The following is a 20,219-nucleotide window of genomic DNA, read 5'->3' on the forward strand; positions in this document are numbered from 1 at the left end:
GTTAAGGTGGCTGGCAGCCACTGTTTCTCTACTAAGACAACTTCTTGACTTGTCTAAACCTCAACAAAAGGGTGGTCGGGTTGAAGGGAGCCAAGGGTATGACCAGATGAGTGGTTGATTCATTCATTCCTTCAACATGTATTTACAGAGCACCTACTATGTGCCCGGTCTTGGGGATATAGCCGTGGACAAAAGAGATGTGGTCTCTACCTTTGTAGATCTTATGACTAGTGGCCAGTATAGGGGAAGGGCCTGGGGGACTTGGGGTGGGGGACCTGAGGGAGATGGCGGCAGAAGGATCCAGGGGGTGAGTTAGGCCAAGTGCCTTCAGAGTCCAGAAGAAGGAGGACCCAGATCAGCCAACAGGTCTATAAGGCAGAGGCTGGATAAAATCTCAAGTGAACTTCAAGGGTCAGAAGCGTGCTGGAGTGGAAGGGCCTGAGAGCACGATGAGGAGGGCAGTGAGGGGAGAAGTAATGACCTGCCTGAGACTTGCTTTTGGTGGCCGTTGGCTGCTGGCACAAGTGGGTCCCCTGCCCTCCAGCCTCGGAAGAGCCCCCATGCCAGGCGCCAAGCCGTCCAGCGCTGCTCTGCTTCACCACGTGCAGGCCAGGAACTTCAGGCTCCAGGTTCTGGAACAAGAACCGATGGGCTGAGACCCTCCTGCTCTGAGCATGTCTCTGGTCTCCCGTTAGGCCGCACGTGGAGGCACCCGTGTGGAGGATGCGGCATTTCAGGCCACAGTGTGGGACAATGTCACCGCCACTCTGTAGGGCGGGCATGGCCCTGAGCAGCTCTTCCAGCTGGCCAGGTCTGTGTCATCCGTGCTGGACCAGCAGTGCCAAGGGCCGGGCTCCGGGCAGCCGCTGAGAGAGGACGCCAGCAAAAGGTGCTCCCGATGGACTCCTTTGTCCCTTTGCTGGGGCCCTGGGGTCTGTATGCAGCCATTCGGGGTGGGCAGTGGGGTCCACGGACCTGTGGAGAAGTCTTTGGTGCCTCCCGAGCTGTTGATGTCACCTCCCTCTTCTGGTCCTTTCAGTGAGTGACACAGGATGAAGGAAGCCTGCTTTCTCTGCTCAGTCTCAAGGAGCCACAGGTTTCTAGGGCGGGAGGGAATGTAGAGGGTACCACTCCAGTCTCTTCCTACTAAAGAGGATGAAACCGAGGCCCAGAGGAGAAAAGTGACCCCATCTTGGTCATACGGTTAATGGTTTGATGTTGTCCCAGCTCTGTCATTTACCATCTCTATTGACACAGGCCTGAATCTCTCTAAGCCTCAGTTTCCCCACCTGGAAAACAGGGACAATAACAGTATTTTCCTCATAAGGTTGTGGTGAATGTTAAGAATTACATTCACTGTAGCTGTGGGTCAAATCATATGAAACTGCCAACATTCAACCAGTTTCAATCCACAAAAATGGCCATTCCATGTGCTACAACCTAGCATTAGAAACAACTCTGGCAAAAGGTATGATTACTTCCACTCCCAGTGTGTGCTCCCAGGCATGCTACCTGCGTGCACCACACACAGCATCACACCTGCTGGGCACGGAGGACAGAAGACAGGCTCCTCTGGTTCCTGAAGGATTTGCCTGAAAGTCCTCAGCACGGTACCGAGGATGTGAGCAGCTTTCCCGGGTCCACATTTCCAGTAGGTGGTGAAGACAGGAGCAAACCCAGGTTCGCTCTTCCCCTGCCCACCTCCAGCCCTCTCACCGCAGCCCCTTCCTTCACCTAGTTCCCTCACTCCTACCCCCCGCACACCCCACCTGGCTCTCATTCACCCCGAGCATAACTTACAGCAAACTTCCCTTTGGATGCCCTGGGGTCCTAAGCACACAGACTGCACAGCCTGACACAAGGTCTTCTCATGAAACACCAGAGTCCTGCCGGGAGACAGACGTCAAGCTCTAACTGGGCAATGGAGAAGATTTTAAGAAGGGCTCTGTTGAGAAAACCGGGGGCAAGGTTTCAGAAACAAACGACAGAGAACACAGGCCCCCAGGGGCTCACCTTGAAGTGACCAGTATCCTCAAGGGGCAGCTACGCGTGGAGGGGGCTCCCCGGTAGGACCGGTGGCTTTGAAGGATGAGGCAGGCAACCCCGGCAGGGAGGGCACCGGGAGCAAAGCTTCCAGCTCTCTCTCCTCCTGCCCTCTCGTCTCCCGCTGAGTGAATCCACGAGCCAGAGGCTCAGCAGCCAGTGACATCTCCATGAAAGCAGCCTCCAGGATGGCGACCAAGGATGGCGAAGAGCTGCAGAGGCAAACATGAGATTATCCATTACCTGACTTTCCTTCCAGAACGTTCTGACAGGAGTCCCTTCATAGACAGGGCTATTCTTTCCTCCATCCAAGCCACGCCCTGAATGGAAGCCTGGCTGCACCCTGAGCTGTTGGCAGACATGCTCAAACTCTGCAGCTGCTGTGAACGACTGTTAGACGGTTAGAAGAGTGAGTTGTGAGTAGCAAGCAGGACGGGAGGGTAAGAGGGATTACTCACCTCTATCTGTGCTCTTCCAGATTGTTGCCATGAGCCATGTCTGGCTACGTACATTTAAATTAAAATGACTTTTAATGAAATAAAGTTAAAAATTCAGTTCTCTGGTTGCACTAGCCACATTTCAAGGGCTTAATATGTAGTCACATTTGGCAAGCGGCTATGTTACTGGACAAAACAGGAACAGAACATCTCTATAAATGCAGAAAGTTCGATGGGGTGGTGTTAAAATTATATTCTTAGGTTTTTCTCTGCCTCAGCCAAAGCCAGCCCCTCTCATTAGGGCTTTGTGGCTTAGAAAGCATGCTCCCCGGAAGCCGCAGGAGGTCTGGCTTAAGGCTGGAGTTCAGGGATGGCTGGAGGGATCCTTGTCCCCATTGCCCCAAAGGCACACAGGGACCCAAGTCTGCAACAAGACCTCCCATCCATACTGGGCCAACAAAGTAATCCAATTTCTGAATTTCATGCCATTTTAGTCACAGTGAGACCCTGAGACACCATTTGTTTTTAAATAATGCCAGGTTTTACAGATTTTTTTTTTTTTTTGGCCGTGCCATGTGGCACATGGGATCTTAGTTCCCTGACCAGGGATCGAACTCAGGCCCTTGGCAGTGAGAGTGCAGAGTCCTAACCACTGGACTGCCAGGGAATTCCCCAGATACTACAGATTTGATTTCAAGATTTGCAGAAAGCTTGAGACATCCTGTATTAGTTTCCTCCTGCTGCTATAACAAATAACCATTAACTTTATGACTTAAAACAACACATATTTATTATCTTACATTTCTGGAGGTCAGAAGTTTGAAATGAGTCTCACTGGGCTAAAACCAAAGCGGTGGCGGGGCTGTGAACTGTCTGGAAGCTCTAGAGGAGAATCCACCCATTGGTTTTTCCAGCTTCTAGAATCTGCTCACATTTCCTGCTCCATTTTCAACACCAGCATCTTCAAATCCTGACCCTCTCCCTCTGTCCCTCTCTCCCCATCTCCATCTCCCTTTCCCTCTCCACCACCTCTGCCTCCATCATCACATCTTCTCTGACTCTGACCCTCCTACCTCCCTCTAGTAAAGACCCCTGTGATTACATTGGTCCCAACTGGTTAATACAGGATACTCTCCCCATTTCAGAATCCTTAACCTAATCAAATCTCCAAAGTGATTCTGCCGAAGTGCCTTTGGCCATGTGAGTAACATATCCATAGATTTCAGGGATTAGGATGTAGCTATCTTTGGGAGGCTATGATTCTGCCCACCACACATCCTAGGAGACAAGAAGAAGTCTACCGGCTTTGGAAAACCCCACATGAGCCTGGTCACTTTCTCAGACCCCAAATCTTTCTGAAACAGCTTCATCAAGCCACTGGAATTACATTTCCTCTCCCCACCTTCCTATGTCTATGCCAAGGTCAGAGAGCACAACCTGTGTCTGCGGGGTCACTGCCTGTGGTCAGCACCACCTTGGGGGACATGCAGAAGGTGCAGGAGCTGGCCGAGGCACTGAAAGAGGTGATCCGCCACAGTGAGGAGCTCACGCCCTTGGCCCAGGTGAGTAGTTCCCACCCGCTGAGCCAGGCAATAGGACGTGCACCTCTGCGGTGCGTGGCTGACAACAAACCCCAACCCAGGTCGCAGGTCCCTCAGTCACAGGGCCTCCAAGACTTCTGCCTTCTTGTTCCCAAGGGTCCCACATGGGCGATGCCAAGGGAGGGAAGGTGCCCCTCTCACAGCCCTGTGTCTCCCTCTGCTTGTGATGGCCTGTGTGCTCACACACCTCACTCCCCCACCAGCCGGTGCACACCTGAATCTAACTAATCATTGGGTGGTCAAGGGTGTGTCCAGATGCTGCTGCTGACCCGACCATGTCCCCCACTTGAGTGCACTGTGATGTCCAGCTGCCAGCTCTTGCCTTTCTTTGCCTGGGGGCCTTCTCTGACCTCCCCTCCAGAGTCCATTCTGCCTGCCCACATGGCAGGTTGGACATATCAGGGGGTCAATGCAGTTCTCAGTGACTAATGGGCTGGGGTACAGATACCCCGGCTCCCCTGCTCCTCTTGGTGGAGACCTCCCAAGTAGGACTGAGCCCCAGGTAAGTGGCTTGATCACACGCCCTGGACTGGCTTCCTACCCTTCTCTGTCTCACTTCCCCATTCTGCTTCCAGCGTTTCCTGGGATTATCTCCAAATAAATGACTGGTTGTTCAAATTCTTGCCTTAGGGCCTGCTTCTTGGAGAACTCAAATTGAATCACCACGTTCCCAACGCTGTGGCAGACAAATGTCAATAAAGAAGCCTAAGCGGTAAAGGGGACAGCTGTCTTGGCTCTGCCCCACCCACTCTGTCAGGAGGTTGTCCCCCTCACATTCCTGGTCCTGGAGCCTGCTATGCTGACCTTTATTTCTGGGACCCTGATCACCCTAATATCATACTTCCCACTTTACATATCCATTTGCTCATGCATCCCTTCTATGCACATACATCTATACACGTACATATACATCCGTCTCTCCACCCTTCCACTCATTTATCCACACATTAATTTTTTCATTCATTCAATAAGTGCTTCCCCGATGCCTAGTATATGCCAGGTACCATGCAACTCATTGAAAATTCATCAGCAAATCACATAGACATGGCCTCTGCCTTCATGGCACTTTTAGACAACTGGGCCCGCCAGTTACTAAACCGTTTCACAAATACACATATAATTACAAAATCGGAGTAAGTGCTATGTCCATCCATCCAGCCATCCAGCCAGCCATCCAGCCGGCCGGCTATCTCAAGTCAGTGAATGTTTACTGAATGCCTACTCTGTGCTGGGCATTGTGCAAGGCACTCTGGGAAAGATCCAGAGATGCATGAGGCTAGTGTCCTGAAGGAACTTAGCACATGATAGGGAAGAGACACCTGGCCTCAAGTCAGCGACACAGGCAGCTTGTGTGACGGGCCCAGCCCAGATTTTCCCTGGCTTGAGCCCCCACCTTGCTCCCCTCCACTGCAGCGCTGGTCCCTGGAATGGCCCAGAGGCTGATCTAACCCAGGCAGGGGCGCATGCTGTTCTTCCTCCTCCTTGGGGTGAGCCCAGCAGGAGGCCAGCCGGGCTCTGCAGCATGCCAGTGAGGCCCTGTTGGCAGTGAGTGCCGAGGCCCATCCTGAGGACCAGAGGCACCAGGAGGCCACCGGAGACCTGGTTCCAGGCTGTGTGCAGCGTGCTGGAAGCTTCCCTGAGGGACAGACCAGAAGAGCCTGCAGGGGCCAATGGCAGCCAGGTAGGTGTCCCAGCCCAGACACAAACGTCACGCTTACCGCGTGCCCAGCTCATACCAGCACTTCTAGGTGGATCTTTCTCCACATCTTGCAGATGAGGAAACTGAGGCACTGAGGTTAAAGTCCCTTCTAGGAGCTGAAAGAAAGGCTCCAGAGACTAGAGCTTCTGGGAGGCAGTGTGGTACAGCAGGCCAAGTGCAGCCTTCAAAAGAGGCGGCCTGAGTTTGAACCCTGACCTTGTCACTCACAAGCCTTGTGACGTGGGCCAGTGACACAACTTCCTGCAGCCTCATCTCCTCATCTGTAGTAGGTGGACAAGCTCTGCCTCATCCTGGAGAGGCCACCCGTTGGAGAGATCGTAGGCTCACCTTTGCAAGTTTGAATCCAACTCCTGGTTCATTTAGCCAAGGATACAGAACATCTTTAGAAGAGAGGCAGCCCCCAGAGTAAGAAGAGCTGCAGCACAGCCTCATGCGGCCGCAGCCCCCAGGACATCATCATGACGGAGCCACAGAACCCATTACCTGCTGCTCCACAGCCCTTTACCATGCGGAGCCTTCACTGCATTCAAGAAGAACTCACACACACATTCTCGCACGTGGTCACACAAACACACTCAAACACATATCCACACACTCACACACACCCACGAACACTAACACTCATACACACCTTCAATCACACACACACATTCACACACACTTCTAGGCACTCATTTATGCTCACATACATCGGGAAGCACACACTCCAGCACACACTCACACACATGCACATTTACACTCCTATCTTCACACAGGGCCACACAGTCACACAAACACACAGACTCTCATATATGGTTGCAGTCACACACAAAACCACATACGCACACTCATTCATGCTCAGATACTTATACTCCCACACCCTCAAACCACATTCACTCAGACACACATTCACACACTTACACTCACACACACACATTCACACCCAGTCCCCCTCAACACACACATAACACTCACATTCACGCACGTACGGTCGCACACCCATCAGACAGAACGCATGCACACACGCGCAGCCTGCGCACTGATAGGAACTCTGCACAGACGTCCAGCCCTCCTGCTCCCCACGCCTGCCTTGGCTTCAGCGACGCCACATCTTCACCCAAGGGCTTGGGTTGCATGGCGACTGGAGTCTGAGCCCGGGTGACCCCGTGCAATGGCTCTGCCTGTGACTTTCCATTTCCCCACGAATAAGACCTGGGCTGTGGGCAGATGTCAGGGTCCAATGGAGCAGCACGGACAGGCGCACAGTGAGCCCTGCCATGATCCCGGCACTTCCCCCTATCAGTGCGTGGCCACCGCAAGTCATCACTCTCTCTGTGCCTCTGTCTCCCCCTCTGCCAAGCAGGGGAGGTAAAGCACCTGCTGGCAGAGTCTGGAATCTTCTAAGTGCTCACTCTTGGCTCCCTACAGCGCCTGGTGCCCAGGAAGGGGCCTTCCATCATGGTCTCCGCCTTGCTCCTCTGCCAGTCCCTGCCAAAGGGCTCACTAGCCTGGTGGCAGTAACCAGAGGTGGTATACGGACACCGGTCCACAGCAGTGTCCCCTGCTTCCTTTTCCAGACAGCCATAGTGCCCCAGCTGCTAGGAGCTGTGGGGCACATGCAGGCCGCCGTCCTGCCGGGTGGGGACTGCCCGGGGGCCTTCCAGCCACGCTGGCCGCCCCCTCCATCTCCGTGTACACAAACAGGTAACCAGCTACACTGTGGCATCCCCTGACCTGGCTCATGCCACACCCACATCCCAAGACCCTGTGACAGGCAGAGCCCAGGAGACCTGCCTGGCAGTGGGGGAAGTGATGGGACCTAGAGTGGAAGGGGCTTTTCACCAGGAGAAGGTCCCCGTGTTGGGTGTTTGCGCAGCACAGGAAGGGACGTGGTGAGCACCACGCCAGTGTCAGAGCCACACGTGTGTCCCGAGAGACGGGTCATGTTGGGCTGTGCGGGTGAGGGAGCAGAATGAAGGGGACTAGCCCACTTTTAACCTCACCCAGAGTGTGTCTGGCAAGCCTGCTGCTCCGTGGACCTGTGGGGATTCCGGACGCACTTGCCTTGGGAGTTTCTCCGTGGAGCTCCTGCCTACCACTCACTGAGCCCTCCTCCAGTGCCTGGGGATGCCCTCCCCCTTCCATCCCTCCTCCTGACAGTCGTGGGCTGGACGACGCTGCAGGCACCGCTGAGACCCCCGGCTCCGAGCACCCTCCCTTGGCTCCTCCTGCCAGGGGTGCTCTCCTGGATCCCAGGGGCAGTTTCCCAGAGCAGCATCCGGATCAGCACTAGGGTCTGAAACCAGATCCCCAGCCTACTCGGATGGGATGAGGTCAAAGGCCAGTAAAGATGGCTTTATGGGAGCCCATGACATCAGAGGTCAAGTAGGTAGGGGAGATAAGTCTGGGGAAATGTCTACAGCCAAGCTCATTTATTCATTCAACAAAATACGTATTGACCACCATCATGAGGCAGGCGCTGCTCTAGGCACTGGGGTGCCACAGTAGGCAAACCTGGCCACAGCCCTGTCCTCAGGGAGCCGCCAGCCCAGAGTGGAGACATTGGCTGCCTTCTATGCTGCTCCTACTGATGTAAATACGCAGAACTATCTACAGGGATCACAAAAGAGCCGCCCACTCTGGTGCTAAAGCCGGGATCCCTGTAGAGCAAGAGGTGGGCAGATCTTCCTCTGACTCTGACCTTCTCCCCTCTCTCCTGGCACCTCTGTTCTCACCTTGTGGAAAGAATACAGCCCCGGAGTTAGCGAGGCTCCCCTGTGCACGTTGCTGCTGCCAGCTCTGCGACCTTCACCCTGCCTGCTGCCCCCTCCCTTGGCTCCATGGAGGATGGTAGGGTGCCTGTGGACATAAGGGTAACAACGGAAGGAATCTCCCTGGGAACAGCCCTTTAGAGTTTGCAAAGCACCTGCACATATATTTGCTCATTTATGTTGATAACAACCCTGTCAATTATGGAATTATTATGCCCATTTTACAGGTGAGGTTCAGTGACTTGCCTGAGGCCACAAGCAAAGTGGCAGGCCTCTGACTCCCCAGTCCATCCTCTTTCTACTGTGCTGTGGAATTTCTCCAGCAGCCCTGGTTTAGTTAGTCATTGGAAATTAAGCTCTTCAGACTTTGTTCCATAGCTAGGAAACAGTAAACTCAGGGCTCTTTCCATTCCCAAATTAGGGCACATCTGACTCTCTGCTCCTTGAGCCTCAGAGAAAGCAGACAAACTTCTTTCTCTTAGAGACTTGCTGGCTTTGCAGGAAGAAAGGCTCAGACTGTTTATAGCCCAGTAACTGCTCAGCTGTAACAAGTCCGATTGGGTCTCTAGGCCCAGCTTTCTGAAGCCACAATGCTGAAGGGAAGACACATACCAGGACAGACAGCAGCAGCTAAAGGCGGGGGGCCCTCCCAGTCACCCCACAGGGCAAGAGCCACTTGTCCATCCCATCTTAGGAAACCTCATCCTTCACACAGGGAACTAGTCACCTTCCGGCCTTCGGGGCCCTTGGCTGACACTCTTTGTTCCTGGTTTCAGATGAAGAGTTTCCCAAAGAACCCATTCCCAGCACGAAGTCACTTCGATGTCAGTGGAACTGTTGGTGGCCTCCCTCTGACCAGCCCTAGTGGACAGCTCATCCCTGTGAAGAATCTGTCGGAGGATATCAAGGTAGACTTGGGGTGCTCTCAGAAGTCAGGAGGTGCTTCTGTCTTCTTTTTCAACTTGGTTGGAACCAAAAGTTGGTCGGTTATGGGAAAAAAAAAAAAGAAAAAGATTAAAGAAGAGAATCATTAAAAATGATCTTTATCCTCCCTTAAGCATTGTATTTTAACGTAAAACTATAAATGTACGTCATCATCAATCTTAAGGTGTACAACTGAAAGTTTCTTTAAATCTGTTGATTGGAATTTTAATCATCTTCACTACATAAATCATCCCCTGAACATGGTTAGATGTTCTTTAAAGTGAATAAAAAATGTAGGCACACTGGTACGAGTTCAGATTCTTTTGAGATTTTAATGACTTTTCTTCTAATCTTCTACAGTTTTCTCATCAGTGACTAATTCAATAACAATTTTTCCCCACTCATCTTTATTGAGTCTTCTCAAAGCCTTCAACTTAAGTTTTTATGCAAATAGTTCTTTTACACTCCTACTTTGTTAACTTATCACTCTATGAGAGCTATCATCGAAACAGACCCTTACAATCACAAGTACGATGGACGTTAGCAGGTGTGGGATCAGACACAGCTGTCTATTGTTGAGCATACAGCCTGACAGGTAGGAGGGGCTGCCAGGATTACTAGAGAGATGTTGTAGGTTGGGTTCCCTGGAAGCCGGCACTGAGAAGGTGTTTGTGGTGCAAGATGCTTGCTAGAGATCAATGCTTGTGGCGAGTGAAGAAAGAAAACAGGATTGGACAGAAGTCAGACTACAATCCGGACTCCACAGAGGCTCAGTCAACCCAGAGGGGGCTCTGCAGCAAGTAGCAGCCACCAGGGCTCTAGCAATCGTGTTTGCTATCTTCTGTATGTTATGATGTTTTGATACCTTAGAAACCTTGCTGGTGGGGAGAGACTGCCCCTCGGGGCCAGCCAGTTCTCAGAGAGAGCAAGGGCTCTGCCAGGGCACACCTTTCATGTGAACGCCAACCAGTCCTGAGTCTATACCCCAACCACCCCCTTTATCTCACTCACACACCAGGCCAATATTCAAGCTCTGCCCCAAATCATCCCAGGGCCAGGTACCAACTAGAGACCAGCCCTATAGCCAAAGTCTGCTGGAATTATTCAGACTGGCCAATCCTAAGCTGTTTTCTATGCCCTGTCTTGCCTTTCCTGTGGAAACCCCAATAAAGCTGTGGACTACGCTTTCCCCCTTGCCTGTTCCTGCATCCTGACCGAGTGCTTCCCTTGTGGCCCTGCGTGGCATGGCAGGTCCTCCGCTTCTAGGGAATATAAGTAATAAATTCTTCAGGGCAGACCCTAAAGGAGCTGAGAGCTGGAGCCTGTCTGCTGACCATACTCCCTGTGACTGGGTAGGAGGTCCTTCCTAGAAGGGAGAGCTGGGTGGCATATTCCTGTGTCTACCGTAGAGGGCCACCAGGAGCAAATAAAAAGTGCATGGTGGGCATTAATCAGTCTGTTTTTAAAAGGGGATGGAGGGCATCAGTTAAGCTGGAGAGCTGATTAAATGGAGAGTGGTTGTGAGAAATTCTAATGTAACAGTAAAAGCAGAGGAGTAGCAGCAACTGATCGGTGAGCACTACTGTGTATCTGGCACCTGACTCAGTATTTTGTACATGATGACATTCTGAATAGTCTCCGTGAGTCTATGTATTCTACCGATGACAAGAAACTGAGGCTCAGGAATTCCCTGGCGGTCCAGTGGTTAGGACTCTGTGTTTTCACTGCTGAGGGCTTGGGTTCGATCCCTGGTCGCGGAACTAAGATCCGTAAGTCGTGCAGTGAGGCCAAAAAAAAAAAAAAAAAAAAAAGAAAACGAAAGAAAAAGAAAAGGAACTGATGCTCAAAGTGGTCTGTTAATTGGTCAGAGGTCCCAGAGTTAATACAGGGCAGAGCCAAGATCAAACAGAGGTCTCTGTGCCTCTGCGGCCTGTGCTCCTAACTTAATCTTACTTGTTCCACTCTTTGATCGACACCACCACTAGTTCATATGCCATCCTTGTGCACTTTCTGTGCAGATGCAGCCCCAAGCTGGGGTGAACAGCTCGATGAGTACTGGCTGAATAAACGTCCCCAAGCTATCCACATCCTCATCCCTGAGCCGTGAATACGTCACCTGACGTAGCAAAAGGGGACTTTGCAGATGTGATTCAAGTTAAAGATCCTGAAATATAGAGATGATCCTGGGTTATCTGGGTGAGCCCAGTGTCATCAAGAGGTCCTTTTAAGAGGCAGGCAGAGGGGGAGTTGACTCCAGAAAAGTAAAAGGTGATTTGATGACAGAAGCAAGAGGTTGGGTGATGCAAGGAGGGGCCATGAGCCAAAGGACTGCAGGCACCTCCAGAAGCTGGAATAGGCAAAGAAGGGGATTCTCCCCTGGAGCCTCCAGAAGGAACTAGCCCTGCCAACTGCAGCCCTGTGAGACTGGTTTTAGGCTTCTGGCATCCAGAACTGTAAGAGAATAAATCTGTGTTGTTTCAAGCCACCAGGTTTGTGGTCATTTGTCACGGCAGCCCCCGGAAACTAGTGGAAAGAGCAGAGCTTAGGGTGGATTTCGGGTCCCCAGGGGCTCACCCTGCCCAGCAGCCCTGACGCTCACTGGCATTCCTGTCCTGGCACACCCTTGATTTGACTGTTTCTGATGACAGATCCTGCTGCCTCAGTTTTCAGAAGAACACAGCGAGCCAACTGTGTTGAACCTGACCAGACCTGAAGCTCTGTGGGTGAACCTGACTTCAGGGGGTGTGGCTTTGGGGATCCAGCTGCACTGGAGACCTGACATCCCACTCATGCTCAGACTGGGCTACGGCTACCACCCCAGCGTGACCAGCGATGACGCCCAAGCTCACCTCCTGCCAACGGCTGTCCCAGGTAGTCCCACCACTGGGCCAGTTTCTTGAGGTGCTTCCTGGGGGATGTGACCAGCTTAAAACTTGAGAATCAGGGCCATAGGGAAAAAGAAAAACAGAAAAACACTTGCTACATTCAGTGCTTATTTCTGTTGGTGGTATTATTACTATTACTAGGTGATATTAGGTGAACACTTGCCCTGAAGAAGCTGACAAGCACTCACAGAACTGAACTCATTACAATCCTCATAATAGCCCTTAGGGATGAAGAAGAATAAAATTTCTACTTTTCAGATAAAAACAGAGAGGTTAAGTAACTGGCCCAAAGTCACACAGCCAAGAAGGGACAGAGTCAGAATTTGAGCCCTGGTCAGTCTGACTTGGCAGCTGTGCTCAGCACCCTGACTTGGGAGTGCCTCTTCTTCCATGCTCCTGGTCTCAGGAGGAGAGGGTACTCCTAGGACATCGGGGCGGCCATCAGGATCAGATTCCCTGCCAAGGCATCTTGGTGCCCCTCTCCCGTCATGTTAGCCCAGTTTCCATGAGGCTTCAGACTGATCCGGACCCCTGCTTCCTGAAGATGGGCTGTCCACATGGATCCTGAGCCCAGAGGACCTGCATTTTGGAGAAGGCATCTACTATCTGACTGTGATCCCCCAGTCTGACCTGGAGCCGGCTCCCGGCAGGGACTTCACAGTTGGCATCACCACCTTCCTGTCCCATTGTGTGTTCTGGGATGAGGTCCAGGGTACTTGGGACAACTCCAGGTGCCAGGTAAGGAAAGGGAAGCAAATAAGAAGGTGGTAGAGCTGAGACTCAAACCCAGGTCTGTCCCCAGAGCAAAAGCTCTAAGCGACGTGACGCACTGCTTCTCCAGAGCTCACAGAGCCCTTGGAGGCATGGGGCCCTATTAATTGCAATCAGATCCCTGTCTCAGGGCAGCTCAGCTCTGCCTCCAAGGACCCAAGCCCATGACACTGTCCTGGTGACAGACATTGGCTTTGAGGCCATCAAAAGCCATCCTTGAGGTATCAGTGTCCCCCTTCCTTCTTCCATGCCTTTGCATATGCTGCTGTCTCCCCCAGGACACCCTTCTTCCCTATCCCGCCTGGAAAACTCCGATTCACCCTTCGATCGCCCAATCCAATGCCACCTTCTTTGGGTGGCAGATGTTTTCAGTCTCCCTCTGTTGGACTTCCATACCCTCCCCAAGGACAGCAACCTCCACATCTAGTTGAAATTTGTCACACACCTGTCTCCATCCCCTACACCATATACCTTCTTTCATTCATTCTACAAATATTCACCAGATGCAAGGCCAACTGATAGGGATACAATGATGAGAAAAACCAGTGAGCTTTCAGTCTAGCAGAGGACACAGACAAGAAGCAAATGGCACATATGTCCAATGACAACAGTCATAAGTAGTGTAAGAAGCCAGGTCCCAGCAGAGCCACAGAAGGGGACTTAAAGCCAAGCTCCTTCCGTGTTTGTTTCTGCTGCATCTTTGGCTTCCTTGTCAACTCCTGCTTCTAGCTGCCGCACATAAGGAGCCCCCCTCAAAGTGCCAAGAAGAGATGAAGGCACGTTGAGATGTCCAAGACAGTGGGTTCCCCAGACCTGAAGCACAGGTCTTTGTACCTCGTGAAGGAGACCCTGGGCATGTTGCAACCTTTTAGAGTCCTCGCTACCAAAAGCTTGTCTGATCCCCACGTTGCTGGCAGTATACCCGCTGCAGCCTGCCTTCCAAGGCCGGGGCTCAGAACAGGATGGTGCAGGGGCTGGTGGCACTGGCTCTGCCATCAGACAGACTTGGGTCCAATCCCACGTCATCAGTACTTGCAAGGTGACCTTGGACAAGGCACCCCACCTCTCTGAACTTTCCCATCTGCAAATGGGGACAAAGGATGGCTGCCACTTACCACAGGGTGGGACCTGGACGAGGTTAGGGGTATAAAGTACTTAATGTGGTGCCTGGCACATAGGAGGTGCTCCACAGATTAAAGTGATTGCTGTGTTAGACCCTCTGAGCATAGAGAAGACAAAACTATATAAAATGGAAATCAAGGAAAACAATGGACATAGGCTTCAGCATGTGGTTGGGTTGAGGGGGAGCATGGGGACGGATTGGGGGAGGACCACTTAGCTAAACGTAACTTATTGGAAAGTTCCTAGCTTTTGAGTGGAGTCATGGGTTCCCAGGTGCTTATTATGTTATTAAGAGTATACAGCTACTAATGCACACATACATGAATGTGGGGTATACAAAAGAAGGTGGGGGCTTCCCTGGTGGCGCAGTGGTTGAGAGTCTGCCTGCCAATGCAGGGGACACGGGTTCGTGCCCCGGTCCGGGAGGATCCCACATGCCGCGGAGCGGCTGGGCCCGTGAGCCATGGCCGCTGAGCCTGCGCGTCCGGAGCCTGTGCTCCGCAACGGGAGAGGCCACAGCAGTGAGAGGCCCGCGTACCGCAAAAAAAAAAAAAAAAAAAGAATGTGGGAGCTGTGTTATAGTGCCAAAATTATATTAGCCCAATATTGGGTACCTGATGCTCATTGTATAGATGTTGATACAGAGATCTCAATACAGAGATCATTGAGGAGCCATAAATAAGTGAATGGGGAAAAAAAATAAGTAAATGCGATCACTAAGTTTGGATGGAAAACCACCACTGTATTCTCAAAATAACTAAAGAAAGTTCCAAATCTGTAAACTGCAGACCTTATCAGGGGGGGAAATGCAGAATTATTGCAAGGTGTTTGAGAACTACATTCTTATTTGTACATTTTTCTCGAAGGATACTAAAGGTGAAACTACTGTCACGAGGGGATCTCATGAAAATTTTCCGGTCTTTCCAGAGTAATTTATGGTTTTCAAAAGGACTCTCGTGCTGGAAAAGACTGGGAAAGACACTGTCCTCCAAGTCTTTGTGAAAATCCAGGAGGGCAAAGATGTTAGGCATAAATCAGGTCTGGTCCCTGGGCTCCCAGCGCTGAGATGGTCTTGTCACTGGTACTTGCTTGGGGTTCTTCTCTGAACTAGCCCCACCCCTCCTGGGTGTGCCAAGGGTTCCTGTAAGACCCACAGCTGTATGCCAAATGCTGACCAGGATTGGGAAACGGTGAGCAAACATGGAACTAAGACCCATGTGAAATCTGTCAATAAAGCAGTTGACGCCACAGCTGTTGGAGGGCTCGGCCTCTCTCCGTGGCCCATTCAAGGTAAAAGAATTACCTGCGGGGATGTTTGGGCTGCTGCGGGCTCTTCCTCACCAGGTGCTGGGCACAGAACTTTCCGCATGCCAGTATTTTCTGTTGCCTCCTACCTTACCACCTCGTTGTGGACCCTGGAATGAAAAGGTAGTGCTGGGTTGTGGGTTTGAATTAAATCTTTACCCACCAAATGGCCCTGGGTGGATTGCAGGCTGGCTGGGGCCTTTAGGGAAGGACTGCCCCTAAGTGCAGAGTATGAATTAAGAGCCGGATGGGGGCCCTGCCCTGCCTCATCCCTGTCTCCTCCCTCCCCCAACCGCACTCCCCACACCGCCAGGGACCTCGTGCCCAAGTTCCATCTACACACCCCGTTTCCCCACATTTTGCCACCCTTGTGCCCAGGGATGGCCACAGCAGTAGCCAGTCCTTCACAGAAGGACGACCCTGAGGAATGGGACCGGGCAGGCCCTGTAACAGGGAATTCTGAGGTCCAGGTCCCCAAACCACCGTCTAAAAGTGGGCGTGCCAGGGCCAGGACTAGGTGAGGCAAGTGAGGCATCCAGAGTGCAAAATTTAAGTGGGGGATCTTTCTTGGGGTCACCTAGGACCTCGCCTTAGTCCTGGATGAGGGGTATGTGCTGTGGTGGGCATGCCCCGCCCCGCCCCCGACTCCTCATCCTGTGCGGAAGGGCGCAGCCTGAGGACGGCTAGACTGGGACTCTTCAAAGCATGAGCCCAGGACGGGGGCGCGCAGGCGCCTCAATCTAAGGTGGGTAAAATTTAGAGCATTTTTTCCTGGTGCTGAGACACCAGCTTAGTATTTAAATATCTGTCCTTCCCTTTTGCTTGCACGGTTCCCCCAACCTCCGTCTTTTTTTTTTTGCTCTTCAGTGTAAGATGACCAACTGTCCCAGTTTGCCTGGGACTAAGGGGGCTTTCAGTGTGAGAAGCAGGAAAGTCTCTGGCAAACTGAGATGAGTTGGTCACCCTGAATGTCCTCTCAGCACCTTGCCCATCGCCTGGCCTGGAAGGAGCACCCGACAAATAGCTGTCCAGTGAATGAGCACCCGCTGGGAGAACGCAGTGTGAGGACGCACACCAAATGGGTGATGACGGCTGCTTTTGGAGGCTGGCGGACAGAAGGGACTTCAATTTTACACGTGATACTTCTTACCTAAAAAAGGCAAAGCAGACTGGCAAGATGGACACAGTTGCTCACTGAGGACGACAGGTGCAAAGACGCTTATTATAGACATTACTCTCTGCATTTTAAAATTAATTCTTAACTAAATAAAAAAGCCCAAAGGAATCCCGGAACTGGTCTCCCAGCAGCCTCCCCAGCCCCTCCCCAGGACAGTGTCCCCCCCACAGTTCTCCCCACTTGAGCTCGGGCGGGTGGGGATGTGCTCCCTGAATATCCCTACCAGGGCCTCTCTGGGGTTGCGGGGGGCCACGGACCACCCGCTCCCAGATACACCGCCTCTGCAACCACCTCACCTTCTGTGGAAGCACGCTCCTGGTCATGCCCAATGCCGTGGACGTCCGCCAGGCCGCTGAGCTCTTTGCCACCTTCGCGGACAGCCCTGTGGTCGTGACCACCATAGGCTGCCTCTGTGTGGCCTACGTGCTGGTGGTGATCTGGGTGAGGAGGAAGGACGCTCAGGATCAGGCCAAGGTGAGGCTGCACAGTCCCCAGCAGCAGGAGGGAGGACAGGAGTGTCCCCTTGCAGGGGCTCCAGGGGACGGAGCCCAGGTGGGGAGCTGAGGGGCCAGCTGCAAATCCAGGCCTTGACCCCTGGAGTCATCTCAGGTAAGCTGGCCCCTCAGCCTCTTGACCAGTAAAATGTCCTTGTTCATCAAAGTATCAGGAGCAGTATGAAACTGACCTCTTATTGAGAATTTACTATGTGCCAGGTACCACCCCCACTTAATGCTCATGATAGCCCCAAGGAGAAGGTACTGTGCTGAGAGTCCCCAAGACCCTCGAGTTCAGTGATTTGCTAGGACTCACAGAACTTAAAAAAGCCACTATCCTTACGATTATGGTTTATTATAATAAACCATAAATAAATAAATAAATCCTTACGATTATGGTTTATTATAGTGAAAATGGTACAAATTAAAATCAGCAAAGGAAAGGGTCCAGGAGGGATCAGGCAAGAGCTTCTAATATTCCTCTCCCAGTGGAGTCCTAGGGACAGATGAATTATCCTAGCAACGACGTGTGACAGCACATGTGAAGCACAGCCAACCAGGAAAGCTCCCCTGACCCTTGGTGCCCACGGTGTTCTTGGGAGTAAGTCCCATAGGTATGGAGCCTGCATGACTGACTTCAGTTAGTCTCCAGCAACCACTGCTCCCCATGCCTGCCTAGGTCAGACTGACAGAGCGTGGCCCAAAGCCCTCACCACAGATCACATCGTTAGCACATACTGCCTGGGGTGGCCCAAGGCCCCACATAGTCAGACACTCTTATCATGCAGGCTATTTCAAGGACTTAGAGGTTATCTTCCATGAGCTGGCCAAAACCGGTCCATGCTTTGGAATGTGTGGGGTTTGGATAACCCAAGCCTGCTGAATTCACCCTTTACTGCATAGCACCTCTATCATTTTACAGAGGAGGCAAGTTGAGGAGCGGAGAGGGCAATTAACTAGTCCAAAGCCACCTCCCTCCCAGGGGCCAGAATTCGAACCCAGATCTGCCTGACAATAAGTCAGGTCTGAGGATAGAAACGAGATCAAACTATAACCATTTGTGCAACCAATTGTGACAACAAAGTTCTGATTATTTTTCTGATACGTGCATCACATCTGACACATAGTAGCCTTCAACAAACATTCATGAGTGACTGGGCGCACAAATGAATACAAGGATGCATTGTCACAAAGCTCTGAAACCTTCAACATTCCCTACCGCCCCTATACACAGCAATACTTCTCAGCGTGTTAGGATGGTATGAAACTTAAAAAGGTAATAGTTGCCCCATTTATCCTGCTGTCTTTGATCTGCCCAAGGGATTTAACATTAATACGTTACGTCCCTCAGCTTTAGGTTCATTCCTGGGAAGCAGACTCTGAGATGGAGTTAAGTATGCAGGTTGTTTACCAGGGAGTGCCTGGGATCAGCCCCTGGGCAGGGAGGGAAGGAGGCAGGATGGGCAGGGGGAGAAGTCAAGCTGGGATGCAGCCCACTGACAGCTGGGGGACCCCTTGGGGAGCTCTAGAACTGTCCTGAGTTGGGTTGAGAAGCCCAGGTCTTGATCTTGGGCAATGCATCAATCTGTTCTTAGATATCGGCCTCTCCAGGATGGGGCATGACCTTGACAGAGGCGACTCTTGCATTCCTGGCTACACCACCTGGGCAACTGGGAAAACAGCCCTCCATTGACAGGAGATCTGGGCAGCTCATCACAGAGCGCTCTGCAGCTCTGACCAACTCCTGCTATTTATTTTCTGCGAAAACAACTTAACATTCATTCCTTCTAAATTCCCTTAGAGGCACAATCTGGTTACCAAGGTTATGAGAAATTATTTATGAACAGAGTTTGCATTCATCAGCTCAAGCATCAAACATTCTCAGCTTAATACCAAGTTCATTTCCAATTTGACTACTTTGGGTGATATTTAATAATGAATGTATTTTTTTATTTTAAAAGTTTTGGTTTTCACTTAAAACCCTGCTGTTGTAAAGAACACCTGATAGAATGAATCAATAGCATACATAGTTTTGTTTTCCCCCTTTAATTGCCATGAATGCCCAACTCACTCTTGGCTGCTGTGCTGTGGATGAACCCACCAAGCAGAGCCCTCCTAATGCCATCCTTCTGTCCTGGTGAAGGTCACAGTGCTGGAGGACAATGATGCCTTTGCCCAGTACCACTACCTGGTGACAATTTATACCGGACACCGGAGGGGGGCAGCCACTTCCTCAAAGGTACCTGACCTGCAAGACACCTCGGTTGATCAGCACGTCCCACTCAGCAAAGCACCTGCCAGTCCGTTGTTGAGTTACTTTAGCCCAGTGGATTTTGTTGTAGGGTTTTTTCACTTTTGCTTTTTTTTTTTTTTTTGAGAAAAGTATCTTTTTGCCAGACAAAATAACACCCTAAGCCCCAATATTTAAAAATATAAAGGAGGAGTGGATTAAGGGAGAGTTGGGGTCTGGTACTGTACTCACTGGTCTTCTCATTTAATCCTATTAAAAAATAATTCAGACAGCTGGTTACCTACACACAAATGTGCTCACATATGAAGAACAGTCAGTAGACTATTATCAATGAATAAAGGGGAAAACAGAATTTCTAAGAGAAAGGGGAGAAAGGAAAGAAACAAACAATGGCAACCATTTGAAAACGAGCCTTGAATTACGTTTTTTAGGAAAACTGATAAGCTGGCATCCATCTGTCCCTGAGAAGGCTGACTAGAGGTCATGAGGACACAATTCCATTTGTTTATGAATTCTCTGAAATCCTTAAATTTAGCTGTGGAGCATACAGCAGGTGGTCTCTGTCATGCCTCAGCATCCTTAGTTAAGTCTGGCCTCACCCTATCACTCATCAGAAGGTAGCATCCCCTGCAACAGCCTCCAAGCTTCCTTTACTGAAACTGTGCTCCATGGAACTCCACGGAACACAGTTTGAGAACCACAGGCACTGTGTGTACTATCCTGGAGAAATCTCCATTGT

General features: G+C 51.3%; 1 protein-coding gene across 1 annotated transcript in view; it reads left to right on the forward strand.

Annotated features, from left to right (window-relative positions):
• The window catches only part of LOC307179111 (polycystin-1-like protein 2), a gene marked incomplete at both ends in the record, with an annotated part of 82,625 nt that overhangs the window by 37,951 nt on the left and 24,455 nt on the right, over nucleotides 1-20,219 (forward strand). Inside the window, 12 exon segments of the mRNA XM_079907885.1 lie at nucleotides 3,903-4,042; nucleotides 5,579-5,683; nucleotides 5,685-5,762; nucleotides 7,358-7,420; nucleotides 7,423-7,484; nucleotides 8,527-8,542; nucleotides 8,546-8,653; nucleotides 9,328-9,459; nucleotides 12,124-12,346; nucleotides 12,905-13,098; nucleotides 16,979-17,222; nucleotides 19,380-19,468. Coding sequence (XP_079764011.1) covers nucleotides 3,903-4,042; nucleotides 5,579-5,683; nucleotides 5,685-5,762; nucleotides 7,358-7,420; nucleotides 7,423-7,484; nucleotides 8,527-8,542; nucleotides 8,546-8,653; nucleotides 9,328-9,459; nucleotides 12,124-12,346; nucleotides 12,905-13,098; nucleotides 16,979-17,222; nucleotides 19,380-19,468 — 1,454 coding nt within the window.

Source organism: Stenella coeruleoalba, assembly GCF_951394435.1.
Source record: "Stenella coeruleoalba genome assembly, chromosome: 20".
NCBI classification, from domain to species: Eukaryota; Metazoa; Chordata; class Mammalia; order Artiodactyla; family Delphinidae; genus Stenella; species Stenella coeruleoalba.